Source organism: Alexandromys fortis, unplaced genomic scaffold, assembly GCF_014885135.2.
Source record: "Alexandromys fortis isolate MF-2015 unplaced genomic scaffold, M_Fortis_MF-2015_v1.1 scaffold_19, whole genome shotgun sequence".
Classification (NCBI taxonomy): domain Eukaryota; kingdom Metazoa; phylum Chordata; class Mammalia; order Rodentia; family Cricetidae; genus Alexandromys; species Alexandromys fortis.
In genome coordinates, this window is record NW_026067890.1 from 8,166,910 (window position 1) to 8,187,356 (window position 20,447).

Sequence of the window (20,447 nt, forward strand, 5' to 3'; positions counted from 1 at the left end):
AATGAAGGCAGGAATTTGCCTCCAATGTTTATGGAGAGCACTGAATACAGAGAGGATTCTCACGTACAAAGGTTGGTGAGAACAAATGGAAGGAATCAGTGGTGCTACTAAATGGGGAGAGGAGGCTCTTGGTTGTCAGGCGTACCACGTCCCAAGGTCCTCCGCAGGTGTTTCCCGAGATAGAATTAGTGTTACACTGTATATATTAGGGTTCTTCAGAGAAGCAGAGATGATACGTAGCACATGCACACACACACACACACACTATAATACAGTGCACACTATGACTATATACTATATTGGTCACTTTTCTCTTGCTGTGATAAAACCCAAGACCAATAGCCACTTACAGAAGAAAGAGTTTATTCGGGCTTACAGAGCCAGAGGGAGAGTCAGTGCGGTGGGGGAGGCATGGCAGCTGGCAGCCAGAGCAGGGAGATGGGAATTCACAGCTCAGAGAACACAAGGGAAGCAGAGAGCCAACTGGAAACAAACTCTCAGCTCTCAAGTCTGGCCCCAGTGATGTGCTTCCTCCAGCACGTCTGCACCTCCTAAAGGTCTCCTAACCTCCTCAAGTGATATCAATCACTGGGGACCAAGTGCTCAGATATATGGATCCTAAGGGAGACATTTCTCATTCAAATTACACAGTAAAGGATTTACGCACATGTTTGTATCTGCTACGAAGCCTGAACACAGGAGACTGCTGTAATTCATTCTGTTGGTGAAGCTGAAAACCACAGGGAGCACTGGCACACATCCCAGTCAGATGGGAAATAGGAGATGTTGCCAGGGAGGCAAGAAGAGCTCCCCATCCTTCATCCATACTGGGGAGGACAGTCTACTTTCCTGAACTCCCTAACTCACATACTAACCTCTCTCTCCCAGAAAGACCCAGAAATAATAATTAATTTTGTTTAGCCTACTTCGCATAAAATTGACCACACTTTTCTTTTCCTTTATTGCCAAAGGACAAGTTCACGGTTTGGCTTCACACGATTGAAGCAGCCTTTGTCTGAAGTAAGTGAAAACATTGGATGTCCAAGTCAACACAGAAGTCACACTTCCAGGGAATTGTCAGTCACAGAGGCTGTTTCCCCTACAAAGATTCCTGACTGTCGGAGTCAGTTAGCTACAAGGTGTTTGGGAGGTGTGATGAAGTCAGGAAGAATCTGTGAGTTTCTGTTAGTTTAACCTCTAGGAGTTAAAAATATAAAGATTGTTAAATCACTAAAACTAGAAACAGCAACATGTCAACAGCTTATTTAAAAAGATCTCTTAGAGAAGGAAAAATTATGAAAAGTGTCAAAAAATGAAGAAGATAATCCCTTAGTTAGAATATATTCTTTTTTTATTTATTTTATTTATTTTTATTGAGAATAAAAAAAAAGTTTCCGCCTCCTCCCAGCCTCCCATTNCCCTCCCTCTGCAGTCCAAAGAGCAGTCAGGGTTCCTTGCCCTGTGGAAAGTCCAAGGTCCTCCCCCCTCCGTCTATGTCTAGGAAGGTGAACATCCAAACTGGCTAGGCTCCCACCAAGCCAGAACACGAAGTAGGATCAAAACCCCATGCCATTGTCCTTGAATATATTCTAACCAAGTCTTTTAGTACTATCTCAGTTAGGAATATAACACACACACACACACACAAACACACACATATAAACACACATACATACATACATACAAACACACACACACACAAACACACGTGCATGAAGATGGAGGACACTGTGGTGTTGCCACCATTGACAGAATTCAGGTAGAGTGTAATTTGAAATTAAAGAAACATTGGCATTGCTGGTTCAGTGCCCTTCATTAAGGAGTTGTTTCTTAAGTGTTTCCAAGCCGCAGGGCTGATATTCTTAAAGCACACTAGTGTTGCTATTTTAAACTAGGAATACTCCAATGGGTGGGTTCATTACTGGCTCACTGACTGGTCCTGAAGTGGACGTAACCTGTCATCATGCCTTAGAAAGAAAAATGTGAACCAGCTGTAGTCCAGGTATTAATAATGAAGGGGCGGGACGGGTTGTAATGTGAGAAAACCTAGTGTCTTGAAGAGAAAGAGATGCAAGCGGAGAACGTTTGTGGGGAATGAGGATCCCGTCTAACTCCTCTCCTCATTTTATGTTTTCCTTGCAGAGATCATTTTCTAGATTTCTGTGAAAGGGACTCGCTCATATCTCTCGAAACTCCACAGAGAGAAGGCCCAGGAGGGTCTCGAAAGCGGCAGCGTTGTTCTCTTTGGAGCCAAATAAAATCACAGCAGGCAAAACTGAAACAGAAATTCCTCATTGCCTACTAAGCTTTTCAATTATCCCTCCATTTGAAATCATAATGGTGTGCCTTTGAACCCCAGCAAAACAAGTCCCCTGCTCATTATCTAAAATCACCAGGCCCAACACCCTCATTTTCTTATCAGTTTATTGTTATACATATGAGGAATCATGCCACTTTTAGAATTATAGTGAGGGCTTTCTTTTTATTTAAAAAAAAAACCCAAAAAAAACCCAGAGGAAAAAAAAGTTCCTAATAATTTTCATTCAATGTGAATGACAAGAATATTATAGCTATAAACATTGAAATAACCATTTCGTTTCTTCCTGAGGAAGCCCCATATTATAAGCAATGAAAAAGGGAAATTCTATACACAGCTAGTTTGAAATCATGTTCTCTCTCATTCTTTTCTCATAGATTTCTGTTACTTTTAGGATAGCATAATAGCCAGCTGGAGCTCACAGTGTGAAGTCTGCGGGTGTCCTGTAGAATTTGGAGCTGTCTCTTTGACGTGTGGTGTGGTCAAAACCCTTTCAGAGGGTTGCTGTTGGGCATTGCATTCAACACGGGCTAGTGAGTGAGCAGGTCTCCGTACACCTCCCTCTCTCTCTCTTTTTTTTTTATCTGATTCATTATTTGTGGTATTTTTGCCATTTATTTTAAAGGCACTGTCTACCTAGACTAAAGGATTCGGCAGCCAATTTATCTGGAGGTTCAAATGTGGAGACACGTGTGCACTTACTTTCTCACTCCGTTCGTGAGCTGACACACTGTCGCCAGTGAGACTGTAACAGCTGGAGCTGCCGGGTCTCACGACCCCCTTGAGCCAATTTTCTTAAAATGAATGGACGTGGAAGTGAGGGATGATTGTCCTGCTGGCTTTGGCAGGTGATGCTTCCGAAGCTGCAGCTGTCAGAGCGAAGACTGATTTCACAGCCTTTTGCTTTGGCTTCTCAAGTCAGGGTTCTTAAAATTTGGCTGTTTGTCTAATTCTTTCTAGTAACTGCTTAAAAACCCCTGTATTCTTTGAGTACATTAGAACATGGGAAAACCTTACACAGACAAATTGGCAACTCTGCTGTGTATGAGGAAATACACAGTGAGCAAATTTGCTCCTTCTCCCTTCTAATGGGCAAATAGCGGAAAGAGCAGAGTTTTACGCACTAGAATGACAGCCAAATCTTTAGGCCATTGGCTTTCTTGTATATCTTTTTTTTTTCCTAAACATATCTCGTAAAATACTTTATATGAGCTTCTGTAGTCACAGGAGGGGACGTACTACTAAATATTTACATATATGTCAATTACAATACAAAATTAAGTAAATATCAACACAGGAAGGTATGTATGCTTGACTGGACTCTTGTTTTGAATCCTTGGCTCGTCATATGTCTAATGGAAGCTGACTGTGTTTCAGGAGCCAGGCTTCTCTTTGCACTTTTGTGCTTTTTTTGTAGATGCTCACACATTTGACAACGCTCGCTGTCGGGTAGGGGTGTGGAAGGTATGTGAGACATTCTCAAAACTGGACTCGACTTGGCCTCCACCTTGTAGTAGTACAAGAAACGTCTCAAATGAATTGTATATTAATTCATTTCTACATAGTCCTGTACATAATCTAATTCCCTGTAGGGCCACCTGGAAAGGGCAGCTTCTCAATAGCTTTTGTCTGAGTTCTTTAGTGAAGCACCTCAAGAAACTGTCCTTAGTTTTCAGTCCGTGGAGTTTGTTCAGTAGCTTCTCTGCACATCTAAAGGTCCGAGTGTCTCAGATTGGACACTTCCTGCAGAACTGAAGGTGGCCAGGATAGACCCACCGCTTACCGCGGGAAAGCATAGCGTTCTCAATGGCGTACCGTTAGATGCCATCTCTCTTTCTCTCAGAGAATTTAGTCGGCACTCTTCCACTGTTACTCACTATTCTGATGTAAAAATGGTTTCTATTTACTGGCTAACAAGTCTGCAATACAGAGCTTCATAAGCACACTGGACTGTACACAAGCAGCCACTACCCTGGCTCCAGCGCCATCTTTTGCTTCTGTTTAGTGGAGACAAAGTCCATACATAGCTTCCCAGTCTCTGGGTCTCACACAGTCATGGCCTATGCTGGCAGAACCCCACCCCCCCCCCCCCCAATTTTGGCATTTTACACTGTGACATTTATCATGGTAGAAGATATTTCACAGAATTAAATAATTATTTTTTACAGTCAAACAGTGGTCCAGAAATGTACAGAAATACAACTTTAGTTGATAGACAAAATAGTAAATATTAGTGTGAAATGGAGCAGGTCAGTGCCAGTGTTTTTGTTTTTGCCTTCGAATTTACACTGGTTGCTGTTGGGCTTCCACACGGGTACAGAGCGGAAGGCCATCGACTGCGAAGCTTCTTAAAGATCCTCTATATGCCCCCACCCCCACAAGCATCCACATGCCAGCACATGGAAGGAGCCTCACTTGTTTTTCTTGACGAAGAGGTATGTTTGACAGCTTTTTTGGTAGCTTCTGTGAGCTCAGGAGAGGCGCGTGCCAGTTCTCGGACAGATTCCTGTTGCTTTCTGCAGGCTACCTCACCTTCTGCAGCTCCTGCCTGAGCCACGAGGGCAGAGGCTGCCCCAGCCGGTGCAGCAGCTTAGAGAGCTCCACGTTGTGGTCTCGGTAGTAACTGGACAGAAACGCTCTGCTCTGAGTGCGGAGGGAGAGAAACATATATTTTATTCTACTAAAATACATTCCACGCCTGTTGGCTCTGCGGAAGTAAGCGCCTCATGCACCCCAGGTACGGGCCAAGAGTGGCATGAAGCGCGTGGACTGTGTCGGTAACGCCTGCGATGCTTGGCTTACCTGTCTATTGGAGTCTACACTAGGAGAGGGGGCCACTGCACTGGTGACATTTGCCACTCCAAACACGCTTGTTTCCACACCTCTGTGCACAACATCAAACACTTTACTTCTTTAGGCAAACTCAGTGTGTGTTTACAGAATAACCTCCTTGGCATCTACAGTTAATAGTCTGTAAAGGTGAGTTTTTCCTACTAATCTTGACTAGCATCAAATTTGTGGAGTATCTCAGTTTTGTCTGTTAGACCAGAGTGAAAGAAAACACCAAGATCCACCTTAGAGACTTTTAATAATTACACATGGAAGTAGCTTTGATGTGAAAATTAATATATTTAAGTTTTTTTTTTATTGAAACAATGGGAGAAATTACCTTTCAACACGTTTTAATGTATTTTGAATGTTTTCACAGTGATCTGATGGTTATTTTGATAGTCGCTCAAACAGAATTAGAGTTCTTATGTAGTAATTGCTTTATGAAAACAATAGATCCCTCTCTCGCTCATGTCTTCTGTATAGACATGAATTGTGACCTGACCAAAGTCCTGTCTATCAGACTGGCACAATGTAGTGTTCCAAACCTTTAAGGATAAAAGTTTGTTAAATAAATACAGATTACTCAGAAATTTCAGCCACCTCAGGATAGTCAGTTAACACAATGTATTTAATATTGTGAGGAAAACAAAAACCCAATATTTAAATTTCTGAGCTCTAAAAAATTATAGTAATCAACTTATATTTTTATAGTCAAATTAGATGCTAAATATACTATGAATAAATCTCAGTGTATGCAAAATAACCATAAAGGAAAAATACAGGGCACATGTATAAATACGGGACTGTGAAAATGGCAGCCTTAGTCATTCACCATGCCATTGTCCTAAGCAGAATAAACAAAGTATTGGGTAACAACCTGCATGTGTTTGTTCCTCAAAGCCTAGATTAGGTGTTGCTGTGCTGAACAACTGAGAGAAGTCTTGTCTCACTAGCCTATCAACAGTTCAAAGTTTAGTATGCCTTATTATCAATTAACATTATAATTTATGATCCACAGAATCATTTGACATTAGAAACAAAATATTTTGTAAATTTGTGCTTGATTTCTTGATTTTAGTTGACATTTTTAGTAGGGCAATTCTGTAAAGCTATCATCATGTAGTAAGGTATTACCTGTTTTTTAGATTTAGAATCACAAATTCGATTTTTCCATTCTTGCAAGACAGACATCAATTATGTAAATGGAAAAGTCAAAACAACCAACCTCGATGTATTGAAACACAAATATCACTTTAAATTTAATTAAAATGTTATTTTACTGCATTTAATTTATTTTACTCTGTGTGTGTGTACACATGCCATGGCACATGGGAGGACGCCAGAGGACAGTTCTCAGCAGCTGCTTCTCCTTTTCCACCGAATGTGTCCTAGGATCATCAGGTCTTCTGATTTGGTGGCGGGAACCTTTATCCATTTAGTCCTCTCTTCCACCCCTGATTTCTTTCTTTCTTTCTTTCTTTCTTTCTTTCTTTCTTTCTTTCTTTCTTTCTTTCTTTCTTTCTTTCTTTCTTTTTCTTTCTCTTTCTCTCTTTTTTCTGTCTGTCTTTCTAATTTATAATATTAATACCATTGCTTTTCTTTGAAATACTGTATTTCATAATTTTTGTTTCTCAGTTTTGCTTGACAGCTTTTATACATTTATATAATAAAATTTAATAATTTCCAACCCCGTTTCCATCCTCATCCTCCTCCTTCTCCCTCCCTCCTCCAGATGGATGACTAGTGCTTTTTAGGGTAGGGATGCCACATTCTTCATGGGATAGCCACAGGAAACCCTCCTGCTCTTGTGCAGGAGATAGCCCTGACCCACAAAATGGACGTGGAAGCAGAATGGGACGCACTGACTTTTAGTTTGTACAAAGCCTGACTTCTGTTCTTAACCCCTTTCCTAAGAAGATATGTGGTATTGCTATTATTTCTCATTTCTACATTCTCTATTTTCGGGTTCTGTACTCACATCGGAATCCATTGGTGGGTATTTTCTCCCTTTACTCTTCCCAAGGCACTTTGTTTTTCCTTCTTCCAGGAGCTGACACCAGAAGCCTTTGTGAGAATCGAACCTAAAAGCAGAGGAGATGGACCGGATTAAAAGCCAGTGGTTTTCAAGTCATTTACAAGCTACGATGGCCAGCGCACAACAGTGATCAGTTCACACCCAGGGAAACGGGAGCGTTTTTCATTTGACCTTTTACATCAAGTCTTCTGGCACACTGCCTAATTTTCAGTCCATCTGTCATATTGGTGAGTTTGCCAGGCTCTTGATAGAGCAGTTTCCACAAGACCTCCTGTTCAGAGCAACTTATATGTTAGCAATAGGGTCCATCCTCGCACCCTGAAAAGCAACCAGGCCTTTTGTACTTTGGAATGTTGAAATGTGAATTCTCCAGCTCCACTACATTTCTGTTTAATGATCTTTTAAAATTTCGCATTAAAGCAAAAATGCCTAGAAATCGAATTTTTTTTGGCTGTAATTACAGAAAAAAATGGTAGTAATATGCTAAATTTACATTTCTGCTTGTAACGCTGCTTCGTGCATTTCCTTCTCATTTGGGCCTTTGTTATAGCTCTTTAGGAAGTAATAGCACGGTGTTTTGTTTTGTGAATTCTCACTAAGTATAAGATAGATAATCGGGCTGGGGGCAGCGGCACATGCCTTTAATCCCAGTACTCAGGAGGCAACGCCAGGCCAGCCTGGTCTGTAAAGTGAGTTACACACACACACACACACACACACACACACACACACACACGCGCGTGCGCGCGAGCGCGCACACACACACACACACACACACGATAGATAACAATGACATGAAGACAATTCTTGTCAAGGTCTAATTTCTGTAGACTGTTTTCTCAGTATTTAGCAGAGTTCAAGTCTAGGCCTACTGATTCTACATTCAAGGCCCAACCTTTCTATTTTATATTTATCTGTATCTACCATGATGGATCTATTTGTTGTAAGCAAAGTAGTGATTTCCATGCTTAGATGTAAAGGTGGAAGTAACAGCAATAGTAATTCCTTTACCTCTGTTATTTGGTGATTTGACCACCATAGTTTCTTCTTGGCTAGGAAGAATTACTTAGGGTGAATTTCCTTTGGTGTTCAGTTTGCACTACTCAAATTTCTACCCTCAAGAGTTTGCTCAAAATCAGCCTGGGAACAATTTTGGAAATGCAAATGAAAGCACGTTTAAATTATAATAAAATTTAAATAAAAACATTTAAATTATGATCTTGAAATACCTAAGAATAAAATGAACAAAACCATGCCACCAGTGAAAAATACAAAAACACAGACGGTCTAACCAAATGGGTGCTGCGCCATTCACAGAGAAGATTAAATACTTGATTGGCTGGCTCCAACATTATATATGATTCGTATGATTCCAATTAGAACTTGACTAGACTCTGCCAATCTTTTTGAAGAAATGGAAAATGACTTTGAAATATATTTGAAAATTGAAGGACTTAGATAAACTAGAACATTTAAAAAAGTTTGAAACCAAGAGCCACATTGAAGATCTTATACGGCATACTTTCAATGCTTCCTGAATTCGGAGTAATCAGTGCTGCTCATAGTCACAGTGATGGACCAATCAATGAAACAGAATAAAGGATGCACGAACAGAACTCTACCATACCACAGTGCTGGACCAATGGAGCAGAATAAAGGATGTACAAACAGACCTCCACATCTAAGGTCACTGACTTTTAACAAGTAGAAAGAAGCTATTTCAGTGAGGAAACTAAAATCGTACTAGAAAAAATGAATATTAACATGGAAAATAAAGAACACTGACAGTTACATCACACTGATGGAGAATTGAACATGAAATAGATGACTGACCTAAACCTTTAAGTCAAAACTATAAAAATTCTGGAAGAAAAAAAATGTAGAAAAATTCTTTATTTATTTATTTATTTATTTATTTATTTCAAACTGGTCTCAATTAGTAAATTCCTGACATTCCTGCTTCTATCTCTAGAATACATAGTGATTGGATTATAGGTATGCACTACCTCGCCCCTAGTTCATGCAGGGCTGAGGATCATACCCAGGGCTTTGTGCATGCTAAGCGAGCACTCTACCAGCTGACATATATCCCCACCCTACACAAAACATCTTCATGCCCTTGGGTTAGGTAAATATTTTTTAAGATAAAGTATAACATGAAAACTTTGAATGTATTAAAATTGTGTTCTTCTGAAGACACTCCAGAAAAGAAATGAGAAATTATTTGTAAAATGTGTATCTGAAAAGGAACTTATACTTAGTGTATGGAAAATGAATGGCTGATGGGGGGAACTTTAACTATGGATGGGGAGGAAAGGCAATATCGTGAGAGAGGAAGGGGTAAATAACATTAATAGGTACAAGAAAAACCATAGGGAAATATGTTACTTTATATGCTTACTTAAAATACATATAACATATATGTGTGTGTATGTATATACATTTTTAATAGAGTTAGGTCACATGAGGTGAGGATGCTCTTCCAAAACCATGCAGCATCTAACAAATCCCCAGTGCCTCACGTAGGAAACATCTCGAGTTGGGGGAAATAAAAGTTTCTCAAAAACAATATGTGCTATTGTCATTGTGCTTAATAAGGTAAGACCCTCTTATGAAGAAACTGCACTGGAAGGAATCAAGCTGGAACTGGACTGGAAGCCTCCTCCCTAAGGACCATCACAATGGTGGGCTCAACAATACATCCATAATGGGGGTACCAATAGCTGTCTAGCTGGACATGTCTGGTCCTGTAAACTTCGCCATCAGTACTTGGCTAGCAAGGCCATAGACCCTAGAGAACAACTCACAAATACCATTAACCTAAACGAATGTAATTTCTAACTATATTCTAAGTAGCCTCATATCCACATATATGTGGAGTGTTCATCCCTCATCACAAAAACTTCGCTGTGTTTCAGATGGAGACTATTACAGAAAGCACAGAGAATAAATGCCTGTGGGATGCTCAAGGCTAGTGGCTACACCTGCAACACAACCCATATACCTAAAGCTCAGGGAACACAATGGAAGGAAGGCAGAAAGGCAGTAAGAACACCTGGATGCCTGTTGCCTGACAGTGTTGCCTAGACATGATGAGGACAACGAACTCTCAACAATATGGATGCCTGAAGACCTGATGATGACAATGTCAGCTGGCACTCTAACACTGATGGAAAATTTCACAGTGTCTTATTCCCAGATGATGAGCTACAGCTGGCCAATGACTTCTAAGAGAAGAATCAGTTTCTTCCTGGGACAAGGTCCTACATAGATTGTAGAATCCCAATGGATGCATGTATGTACACAAAATGCTGAGTGGACTCGATAGGTTGTATATATGTGTATATATATATACACACACACATATGTATATATATGTGTATGTGTGTGGAAGTATAGATATGTATATATGGGTAACAATAATACTTTATGAACAAGAGTTTATGAATTTGGGAGATGGGAGGAGTTTGAGGACGAGGGAGGGGCAGGAGTGTATAGATGCAGTGTTCATGTATGTAATTCTTAAAAAGTATATATAACTTTAAAAATTGAGGAAAATTTTGAAAATGCTACAACCAGAGAATGAGTGTAAAATTTACTAGACTTCATGCATCGTCAGTAAAACAGAAATTAATGTTAAAAATGAAACAGCACTCAGGAATGTAATGATGAATTTAAAGTCCCAAATGAAGCAATGGTAAAGACGTGAGGTAAACAGCACCACAGCCATACTGCCTGTTTCTTTTACTTGTGACAATTTATTAGCACATGATTTGCTTAAAGGTGTTTACTGAATAAAAGCAAAACGAGTGACCCTGCAAAAATATTTGCATAAATGTTCATAGTAGCTTTCTTCCTAACAGCAAAACAAAAACAAAAATAGAAGAAAAAAAATGGAAACAGCACCATGTCCATGGATGGATGAAAGAAGCACTCTATGACCAAGGGAGACAGATGGCTTACAAGTGCAAGAGCACGGAGCGTTCTCAATGCTGAATTAACGGAAGTTGCTGGTCTGATTCTCAGGGGCTGAGCACAAAGGAACTAGCTTGATTGCCCAAGAGCATCAAAAGCATAAACCACATTTCTGGAGGAAGGCATGTCCTGGAGGGAGGGGCTCCCTGGAAGGATGGGTGCCTGGAGGGATGGGTGCTTTGGAGGGAGGGCTCTCTGTAACTTGATTGTCGTGGACACAATTTTGTCATAGTTGTTAAAATTCACTGAACCCATAACTTTTAATTGGGGAGTTTTATTTATGAAAAAATCATTTAGTAATAATACATCTTAAATAATAGGATTACTTAAACTATGTATATGTGAAGTCTATGTGTGGACAAGTAGTTTCTAAGTATTGCCCTATGAAAATAACATAAACTCGTATTTATGCATCTGCCCTCATCAGCTATGAATCCCAATGACATGACTGCACTCCACTTAAACAAGCCCATTTCTGGCTGCTACTAGAGCAACCCTTTGAGATCAGAACCCATGGCATGCCATTATGCTGTATATACACTTGTTTTAGTCAGGTAGTTCAGAAGTGAGTTTTCTATTTAGAGATCTAAGGAAGCATCAACCAGGCAGTCTTACTGACCTGCCTCTGCGTGGACGTCTCCAGACGTTGTTTGCAGAGCTTCTCTAGAAGTCTGCAGTCATTCTCACTAACATTTTCCGATCAGCACTTTCCACATTTGGGCTGGTCTCATTTTAAGCCTTCACATGATCAAGAGTCAGCATCCGGAGCAGCTGCTATTATGTTGCTAATGTACCTTATTCTACATATATGACTATGGCACATGGATGTTATGTGAAGAGCTTTTCCGGGTGTACTACATTTGCATTCATTTACTTAGTCATTTATTTATCTGTGGCTTTTTGAGACAGGGTTTCTCTGTGTAGTCCCATCTGTCCTGGAATTCACTCTGTCGACCAGGTTGGCCTTGAACTCACAAAAGATCTGCCTGCCTCTGCCACCACTGCCCACATTTGTATCACATTTGCACTCAGGAGGCCAACGCACGAAGATTACAAGTTCAAGGCCAGCCTGGGCTATGAAGAGAGTACTAGACTAGACTGGGCTACCCTCTTGCAGACACAATAGATCAAGACGAACATCATCAACAAACAGCAGCAGCAGCAGCAACAACAAAGAAGCCCTGGGGGGGGGAATTATTTTCCCCCCAGGCATACTGATGTTAAAATCAATCATCAAAAGCAAAATAAGGGAAGCAATATAGCTTGACAGGTAAAGGCACGGCTGCACATGCATGGAGACTTAAGATCAATGCTCAGAATCCATCCAAAGGTAGAGGAGAGAACAGACTTCTCAAGATGCATTCTGACAAGACATCTCCCCACTGCGTGACATGTATTCTTTCTTTTTTTATTTTATAAGCCAAGTATGTGTTCTCTGCTTTTTTTTAAAATATTTATTTATTTATTATGTATACAATATTCTGTCTGGGTATATGCCTGCAGGCCAGAAGAGGGCACCAGACCTCATTCCAGATGGTTGTGAGCCACCATGTGGTTGCTGGGAATTGAACTCAGGACCTTTGGAAGAGCAGGCAATGCTCTTAACCTCTGAGCCATCTCTCCAGCCCCGTGACATGTATTCTTACACATATGTATTGTCACAATCACAAATTAGAAAAAAAAAGAGGGGGAAATAGGTTTTCTTTAAGCTATAGGTTGAAAGAAATCGATCAGGTATCTTACAGAAGGCATCATTCAGGGCTTTACTGAGGGAAAAATGACGTGTGTGTGTGTGTGTGTGTGTGTGTGTGTGTGTGTGTATGTGTTGGGGGTGTCCACAACTGGCACCTAAGGCAGTATGTTTGTATAATTCATGTTAGTTGTGCAAGTGTAGAAGATGAAGGTGAGCCATTGTGTCTGTTCTGCATGTGGCTCAAGGCATCATCGGGTTTGATTGCTCACAAAGAAAAGATGAAGGGATTGCTGTGGATAAAGGTTCTTGGAAGGCTGAGGACATTATAGTATTTCAGTCTAAGTGAAAATGTTTGACAGATGATGGAGAAAGCTGTCTCCATATCTATTTGAAAAAAAAAATAAAACAAAAACAGTAACTGTCTTTCCTGCAAGAATAACTTCAGACCATGTTCTGGGGGAATATGGAGGAAAAACAGCCTTTTAAATGTAGGCATTTGTAGCCATTTTATAGCTGGGTCTCTCCTTCCAAGGCTTTCGGGAAACAAGCCTTTGAATGAAGTGTAATATATGGCTTAATGTCTGACCTTGTGGTTGCCCCACAGTGGAGTTAAAAATCCTCCATCACTGTGTCCCCAGAGTCATGTATACTATAATTATTAATAAACTAGAGCTAAAGAGTAAAGTCTGAGAGGATAAAAGTGCTTGTGAGCTTGTGAAGACAATCACCTGGGGACATGTGGATATGATAAAGGAGACGTGGATCAGGGGAAGAAAGATTCTCCAAGGAGAATGACAGTTCTTAATATTCTGTATTAGTGAAAACACCATTCCCCTTGGATAGATGAATGCCAGCGGACATTCAGAGAATACTTAGAAAGTGTGTCTGAAACACCTTCGAACTGCAATGGCATTTCCATATGAAACTAGAGCAGATGGATTCTCAAAATCAAAACTACATAATCTATGCTATGAATACAGGACAAGAACAATACACACATTTCTTAACATTTCAAGGTATAGCTAAAATATAATATTTGCATGTTATACGTACAATTCAATGGCAGCAACATTATCATAGTTTCAGAACATTTCTTTGGCCTCATAAAAACCCAAACCCAAAGCTGGGCAGTGGTGACACACCACCTTTAATCCCAGCACTCGGGAGGCAGAGGCAGGCGGATCTCTGTGAGTTCGAGGACAGCCTGGTCTACAAGAGCTAGTTCCAGGACAGGCTCCAAAACTATAGTGAAACCCTGTCTCAAAAATGAAACCAAACCAACCAACCAACCAACCAACCAACCAACCAACCAACCAACCAACAAAAAATGCCAAAACCAAAGAAATAAAAAACCCAAACCCCCCAACAAAACAAACAAACAAATCCAAACCAAACCATGACTAGACAATCCTTGATTTCAATTTATTCTATGCTCTCGAGACAAGGTCTTACTGTGTAGTTTAGGATAATCTGATACACACAGTACAAACTGGGCTCGACGAGCCCTCCTGCCTTAACTTCCAAGTGTTTAAATTATGGGTATACCTTACACACCTGAGTCTAAGTTCATTATTTACTGATATTTCCATTTTTTTCTACTATGGACGTGCCAAATCAATCCATTTACCAGGTGAGAGGCATTTGGATTGTTTCTTGGTTTTATATATAATGAATAATGCTTCTATGAGTGTTCACTTATAAGTTTTTAATTGACTTAGGTTTTTATTTATCTCGAGATAGGTTCCTTCAAGCAAAGTTCATTTGCTTATTTTGTCCTTTCAGGTTTGTTTTAATTGTGTATTAGCATCATAATATTCACTTATTTATTTTTAGACACGTGCTTGTTTTCTAATAAGAAAGAACAAGAAAGGGTGTGGATTTGGGTGGGTTGGAAGGCAGGGAAGATCTGGGAGAAGTTAGGAGAGGGGAAACCCTAATCAGAACATGTTATGTGAAAAGTCTATTTTCAAGAAGTAGAGCTAGGAATTAACAGTACCAATCACATAGTGTTTTTGTGTTAATATATACAAATGTGTATTTACATACAAGTTACCCAGTAAACAATTGTGTGTTTGTCTACTACATAAATGTTTATGAGTATGTCATAACCAGCTGGAGTGGGCTTTCTGCTTTTTTGCCAGCCCTTAGCATTTTCTGGCTGCTCTCTTTTAGACAGCCAGAAAACCAACAGATTGTAGTTCTTATCACAACTATTTTTTTTGTGGCAGTTTTAACATGGCAGATTTTACTTGGCGTTGTCAGCAGTGATGTGGGTGGTACTTCCTGGCCAATGTTAACTTGGCTGCAATTAAAGAGACATTAGAAGTTTTTTCTAAATTATCAAGAGGGTTCAAAATTCCCTTCTGACTCAGCCAAGCCCCAACCAGAAAACACAACCAAACGAAAGAGAAACACAGACTATGTCATTCCCTTGCCTTCATATTTTCCTTGCCCACTATTGACATTTTCCAAGGGCATTAGTATTAAATATTCATACAACACAATCTGGCTTCATTAATCTGAACAAGTATGCCCCGACTGAGAAATGAGCTGCAAGGTGAACGTTTTGAAAGGGAAGAAATCTGCTGACCGGTGATAATTCTGAGTGGATGGTGTCTTAGTTAGGGTTTCTGTTGCTGAGAAGAGACATTATGACCACAGCAACTCTTATAAAGGAAATATCTAATTGGGGTGGCTCCAAGTTCAGAGGCTCAGTCTGTTATCAGCATGTTGGGGAGCGTGGCGGCGTACAGGCAGCTGAGGTGCTGGAGTGGCTGAGAGTCCTACATCTTGCAGAAAACAGGAAGTCAACTGAGACACTGGGTGGTATCCTGACATAAGAAACCTCAAAACCCGCCCATTCAGTGACACACTTCCTCCAACAAGGTCATATCCCCTCCAACAAAGCCACACCTCCTCATCGTGCCACTCCCTGTGAGATTATGGGGGCCAAATATATTCAAACTACCACAGATATATAGCAAAATTAAAGGTTGATATTCCTGATTCTGGCTTATATGAATTAGCATGAACTGTGATAGGCATTGTTGCTCTTTTTTTTTTCTCTCAAATGACTAGTCAGTTCCCTACACTACATAACACAGTTTATGTAGCATGGCTTCAGCAACCCCTTCAAAGGGCAGGGTTAAGCTTATGTTGAACCAGAACTGTACAATGGTAATCTGATTAGATAATTCCTGTTCCTGTTGTTTTAGGTTTATACTGTTTATTTCAAATCACAAACTCACCAAGAGAATCTGATTAAAAGAATTATTAGAAACCCACCATGCCAGCTAAAGCATCATATGTTATCTGTTGGCTCTGTGTGAAATTTAGAAATCTTGACGACTTTCCTCAGCACTCGGAGAAAGAAATAATCTCGATTACTGAGGGTTTTTTTGGCCATTCTTGGAAAGTACCTTTGACACTAGAGTTATCTCTACTGAAGAGAATCAGCCTAGAGCCCGTTTTGAATATTCCTGCATGCCAAGATTGTAGAGTAAACTGTTTTCACAGACTGCCTCCCTTTCCTTTATTGTACTGTGTGTAAACACTGGATTAATGTGGTTTATAGTTAGTACATCAATAGAGGACTTTAACAAAAATGCAGTGGTGATAATAACTTCAATCTTCTGGGGATCAAGAGGGCACCTAGAGATGCGAAGTGTTGAAATGGTACAGTTGCTTGTGGTACATTTCCTTATGTTCCTTCTTAGTACCAAAAGAGATAATCCTCACTCTCATTATTAGTACAATAGTCATCAGTGCTAAAGTCTACACTGGTAGTCTACTGGGAGTGTATCAATGCTATTTCTGAGATGGATTTCTCCTCCTAGTTAGTCCATGTTTCCAAAGTACTGGAAAAACAGCTGTTGGGTCACAGTGACTCTGCTAGGAGGAGGGGATCGTTAGGACAGGGTGCAGACAAATAACTCAGCAGAGCACCGGGATTGGAAAGAGCATTTCAAAGTGAGGACAATGAGATGTATTGTCCAAATACCTTACAACAAGTGCACAGCTGGTTTTTACAAGGTGTGTTAGGCCAGTCAATGAGTGACATGAAAATGTGGCAAGAAGCAGCCTGGAAGTACATTATCTATGTCAGCAAGGTGACAGCTCAGGCAGCCCTGATGGACCCGAAACTGCTTTCACAGATTACACCTGCTATTCGCTGCACCAGTCAGGTAAGAGAATCACATAATGGGCAATTTTAGCTAGCTACATTGCAGGCGCACAGCAACCCACGGTTCTTTGTACACGGTATGTTTCTTTCATAGTCACTCTCCCTAGCTCACTTTGCCTTTTCCAGCAATGGAGATGAATAAAAAGGCTCTGTGCCGAGCAGGATGCAGAGAGGACAAACACGCAGCATGCAGGTCAAGGACCATTCTACGAGAAAAAGAGACGGTGTCTTTAGAGACGACTTTATTCCTTTTCTCTGAAACAGAATGCTTTTCCAGAGACCCTATAAAAAGATACAAAGATAAGCCAACTTGAAATAGAAAATCGTTTGGAAATAAAAGCTTCCTTTTCAGAGAGACACCAAGAGCAGAAGGTGGACTTGAATTTCTAACTGCAAAGTAAAAGCACTCAGCTTTCTTTACGGTTAGGTTGAATGTTAAATACTTAAAGCTGTGTCTATCAGTGCTCGACTAAAACTCCACAAAACTGGCCATCCTGCGAGTATAGAAAACTAGCCCAGCATGTGAATAGTAACGGCAAAGGAAGAGACTCCCAGGAAGAAAGCTCAAAACGGTGGAGTTGCAGGATCCTTTGGCCTCTAAGCCAAAAGTCTCTACATACAATTGGTACCGGGCGTCGGCAGTGTTTGATGTCTTTGCTGCAAGGGAGGCTGAAAGGAAAAAGGAACCCTTTTCTCACTTTCTAAATTGTCATGAAATGAAGTGTATCAGCAGAAGCAAACCCAGATGGCTTAGGGAACTGAGTTTTATCTGGGAGAAACTAGAGGAGGGGATGACATGACCAAAGAAATTATGATGATGATGATGTTAAATGTGGATGAAAAGATAAAGGGATGAAGTTGGAAGGGGGAAGCTGGTGTGGGATGGATAGGGAAGGAGTTAGGAGGAGGAGTGGGGAGGCGAATATGAACATATTACATGGAATTCTCAAATTAATAAAATGCTGTATTTTAAGACAATAACAGTAGAAATATTTCACAATGTATTTTTTCAGTTTCTTTAAGACTCAATCCATAAATTCTAGAATTAAAGAAATATATAGTGAGAATGTGGTTTGTAGCCAGTTCATCTCGGTACCTCCACTGAGTTGCTCGGTTGAGAGGAAAGCAAGCATTGTCCTCATGACTCACTGCAGAGGGAGGACCAGGGTGATGTGAGAAAGGCACCGAGGGCATGAGCTTCAAGGCACAGACACAGCAGAAGAGCAATCACTTCCTTAACACCATACTACCTGTCTTTCCTCTCCCTAGACCCAGTTTCTGGTCAGCTACTGAGAAAAACAGCAAAAACTAGCAATCCCCCAAATCAAAACAAACCAACAAACCAAACCCAAACCATCACTGCAGAAGGAAGGTTGACAGGGACAGATTCACAGCAGGTAAAGACAAGCAAGAGAAGGAAGCATGCTTAGGTGCATCACAGTGCCACCCCCATCCAGTAAGCCACGGGGCATTCCTTGCTATATGACATTGTTTCTGAAAGTCACACAAAGGTCAGTTCATAAACTATGTCAGTCATGTCTTCATGTCCCTAAGAAGTCTCAATATCGCCTGTTAAGTGGGCTCTGCTCTTACCCACTATCTCAGTTAAGGTTACTATTGCTGTGATGAAGCATCACGACCAAAGCAAGGACAGGTTTATTTGGTTTACTCTTCCACATCATAGTTCATCATCAAAGAAAGCCAGGACAGGAACTCAAACAGGGTAGGAACTTGGAGGCAGGAGTTGATGCAGAGGCCATGGAGGAGTACTGTTTACTGGCTTCCTCATTATGGCTTGCTCAGCCTGCTTTCTTATAGAACCCAGGACCACCAGCCCCGGGATGGAATGACCCACAATGGGCTGGACCCTTTCCAACAATATATACTTAAGAAAATACCTTACAGCTGGATCTTATTTAAACATTTTCTCAATTGAGGTTCCCTTCTTTAAGACGACTCTACCTTGTGTCAAGTTGACATAAAACTAGGCAGGGCACCTACTTATTTCAAGTAGCATCTTCTTCTTCTAAGGTTCCTGGTTAGTTTAAATGAGCCACAGCTATTTTTTTCTCCATGTTCCTTCTAGGAAAAATCTGCCTGGTTAAGCATTAAGAAGACTTAGGACATTTCTTTGTCACATGATCTGAGTTCTTCCTCAATTGGAGGATGTTAACCTAGAAGATAATCAACGTCCCAAGAGCCCCTAACCAGCCAATCCCATCATCCAAATGCAATTCCTTTACAATCAGTTCCTTCCTGACTTGAATAAACTAATTAGAATACAAACTTACGTTAAAGCTTCAGAGTAGTTATAATGAGGAGAGACTCCTAGAAACTTCTGTACTTCATCCATCACGGCCGCAGGGTCACTTCTTAGCTGCTGTCCGTCGATAATTAGCAACTGAATTACCGAAGTAGTAATAAGGAAGAAAAAAAAGATATGGATGTTGAAAGAACATGTGGAAACTGTATAATGACAAATTCACGTACTTATTCAGGCACTGTCCTTGGGGATATGCACACATTGTCTGGAGATGCAATCAAGTCATTTTCATTCTTAACTTGTAAATAAGTCACAGTAATTAGGCATTCTGATATTATCTGAGAAGTCAGGGAAATGACAGGGAAGCCACAACAGTAATGGAGAGACAGTGTGCTTAGGAAAGTGACTGAGGTCCCAACACAAGGGTGGCATCCTTTATGGTCACACCCATGACTACAGTACAGAAGGAAGCTTCAATTAAGTCAGAATGCTGGCTCATGCCTCCAATCCCAGCACTCAAGAGACCAAGTCAGAGAGACTGTGCGCTTACGGCCAGGAATAGTGTGAGATCCCGTGTCTTAAACAGCAACAACAGTTACCTCCTTTCTCTGGCCCCACCCCCTTAAACAGAAAGGTTATAATAAGCTGAAGTATAAGGAGATAGGGACCTATCACCTCCCATTTCCATCCAGGAGCAGCATTTGAGAAATACTTAGATAACTCATGAAGAGAGAGGCAAGATTTCCAGAGACCTGAACGTAGGCAGAATGATGCTCAAGAAATGATGGGGCCAGTTGTGGTGGCACACGCCTCTAATCTTAACACTCAGGAGGCAGAGGCAGGCGGATCTCTGTGTTTGAGGCTAGCCTGGTCTACAGTGTGAATGAGTTCCAGGATATTGTTTCACAAAACAACAAAAAAAGAGATGAAGTGGAAGGGTAGGAAGGCTTGGTATTTAAGCATGAGTATCACTCCTGTAGTACAGCAGGGGTCAGTTCCCGGAACCCACATGAGGTGGTTCACAGCCCTCTGAAGCTCACAGCCCCCTGAGGCTCCGGCTCCATGTGATCTGATGTGATTTTTTGGCCTCTGTGGGAACCCTCACACATGCCATACACAGACACATATACATAATAACAATAATATATA

General features: G+C 40.8%; 1 protein-coding gene across 1 annotated transcript in view; it reads right to left on the reverse strand.

Moving 5' to 3' along the window:
* Window positions 1-4,514: 4,514 nt before the first annotated feature.
* LOC126507240 (bifunctional heparan sulfate N-deacetylase/N-sulfotransferase 3) overlaps window positions 4,515-20,447 on the reverse strand; it is a 107,972-nt gene continuing 92,039 nt past the window's right edge. Inside the window, exons 11-13 of the mRNA XM_050151544.1 lie at window positions 19,327-19,436; window positions 7,128-7,230; window positions 4,515-4,960 (exon numbers count right to left, since the gene is read on the reverse strand). Coding sequence (XP_050007501.1) covers window positions 4,841-4,960; window positions 7,128-7,230; window positions 19,327-19,436 — 333 coding nt within the window. The 3' untranslated portion in view covers window positions 4,515-4,840. The remainder of the gene's footprint in view (window positions 4,961-7,127; window positions 7,231-19,326; window positions 19,437-20,447) is intronic.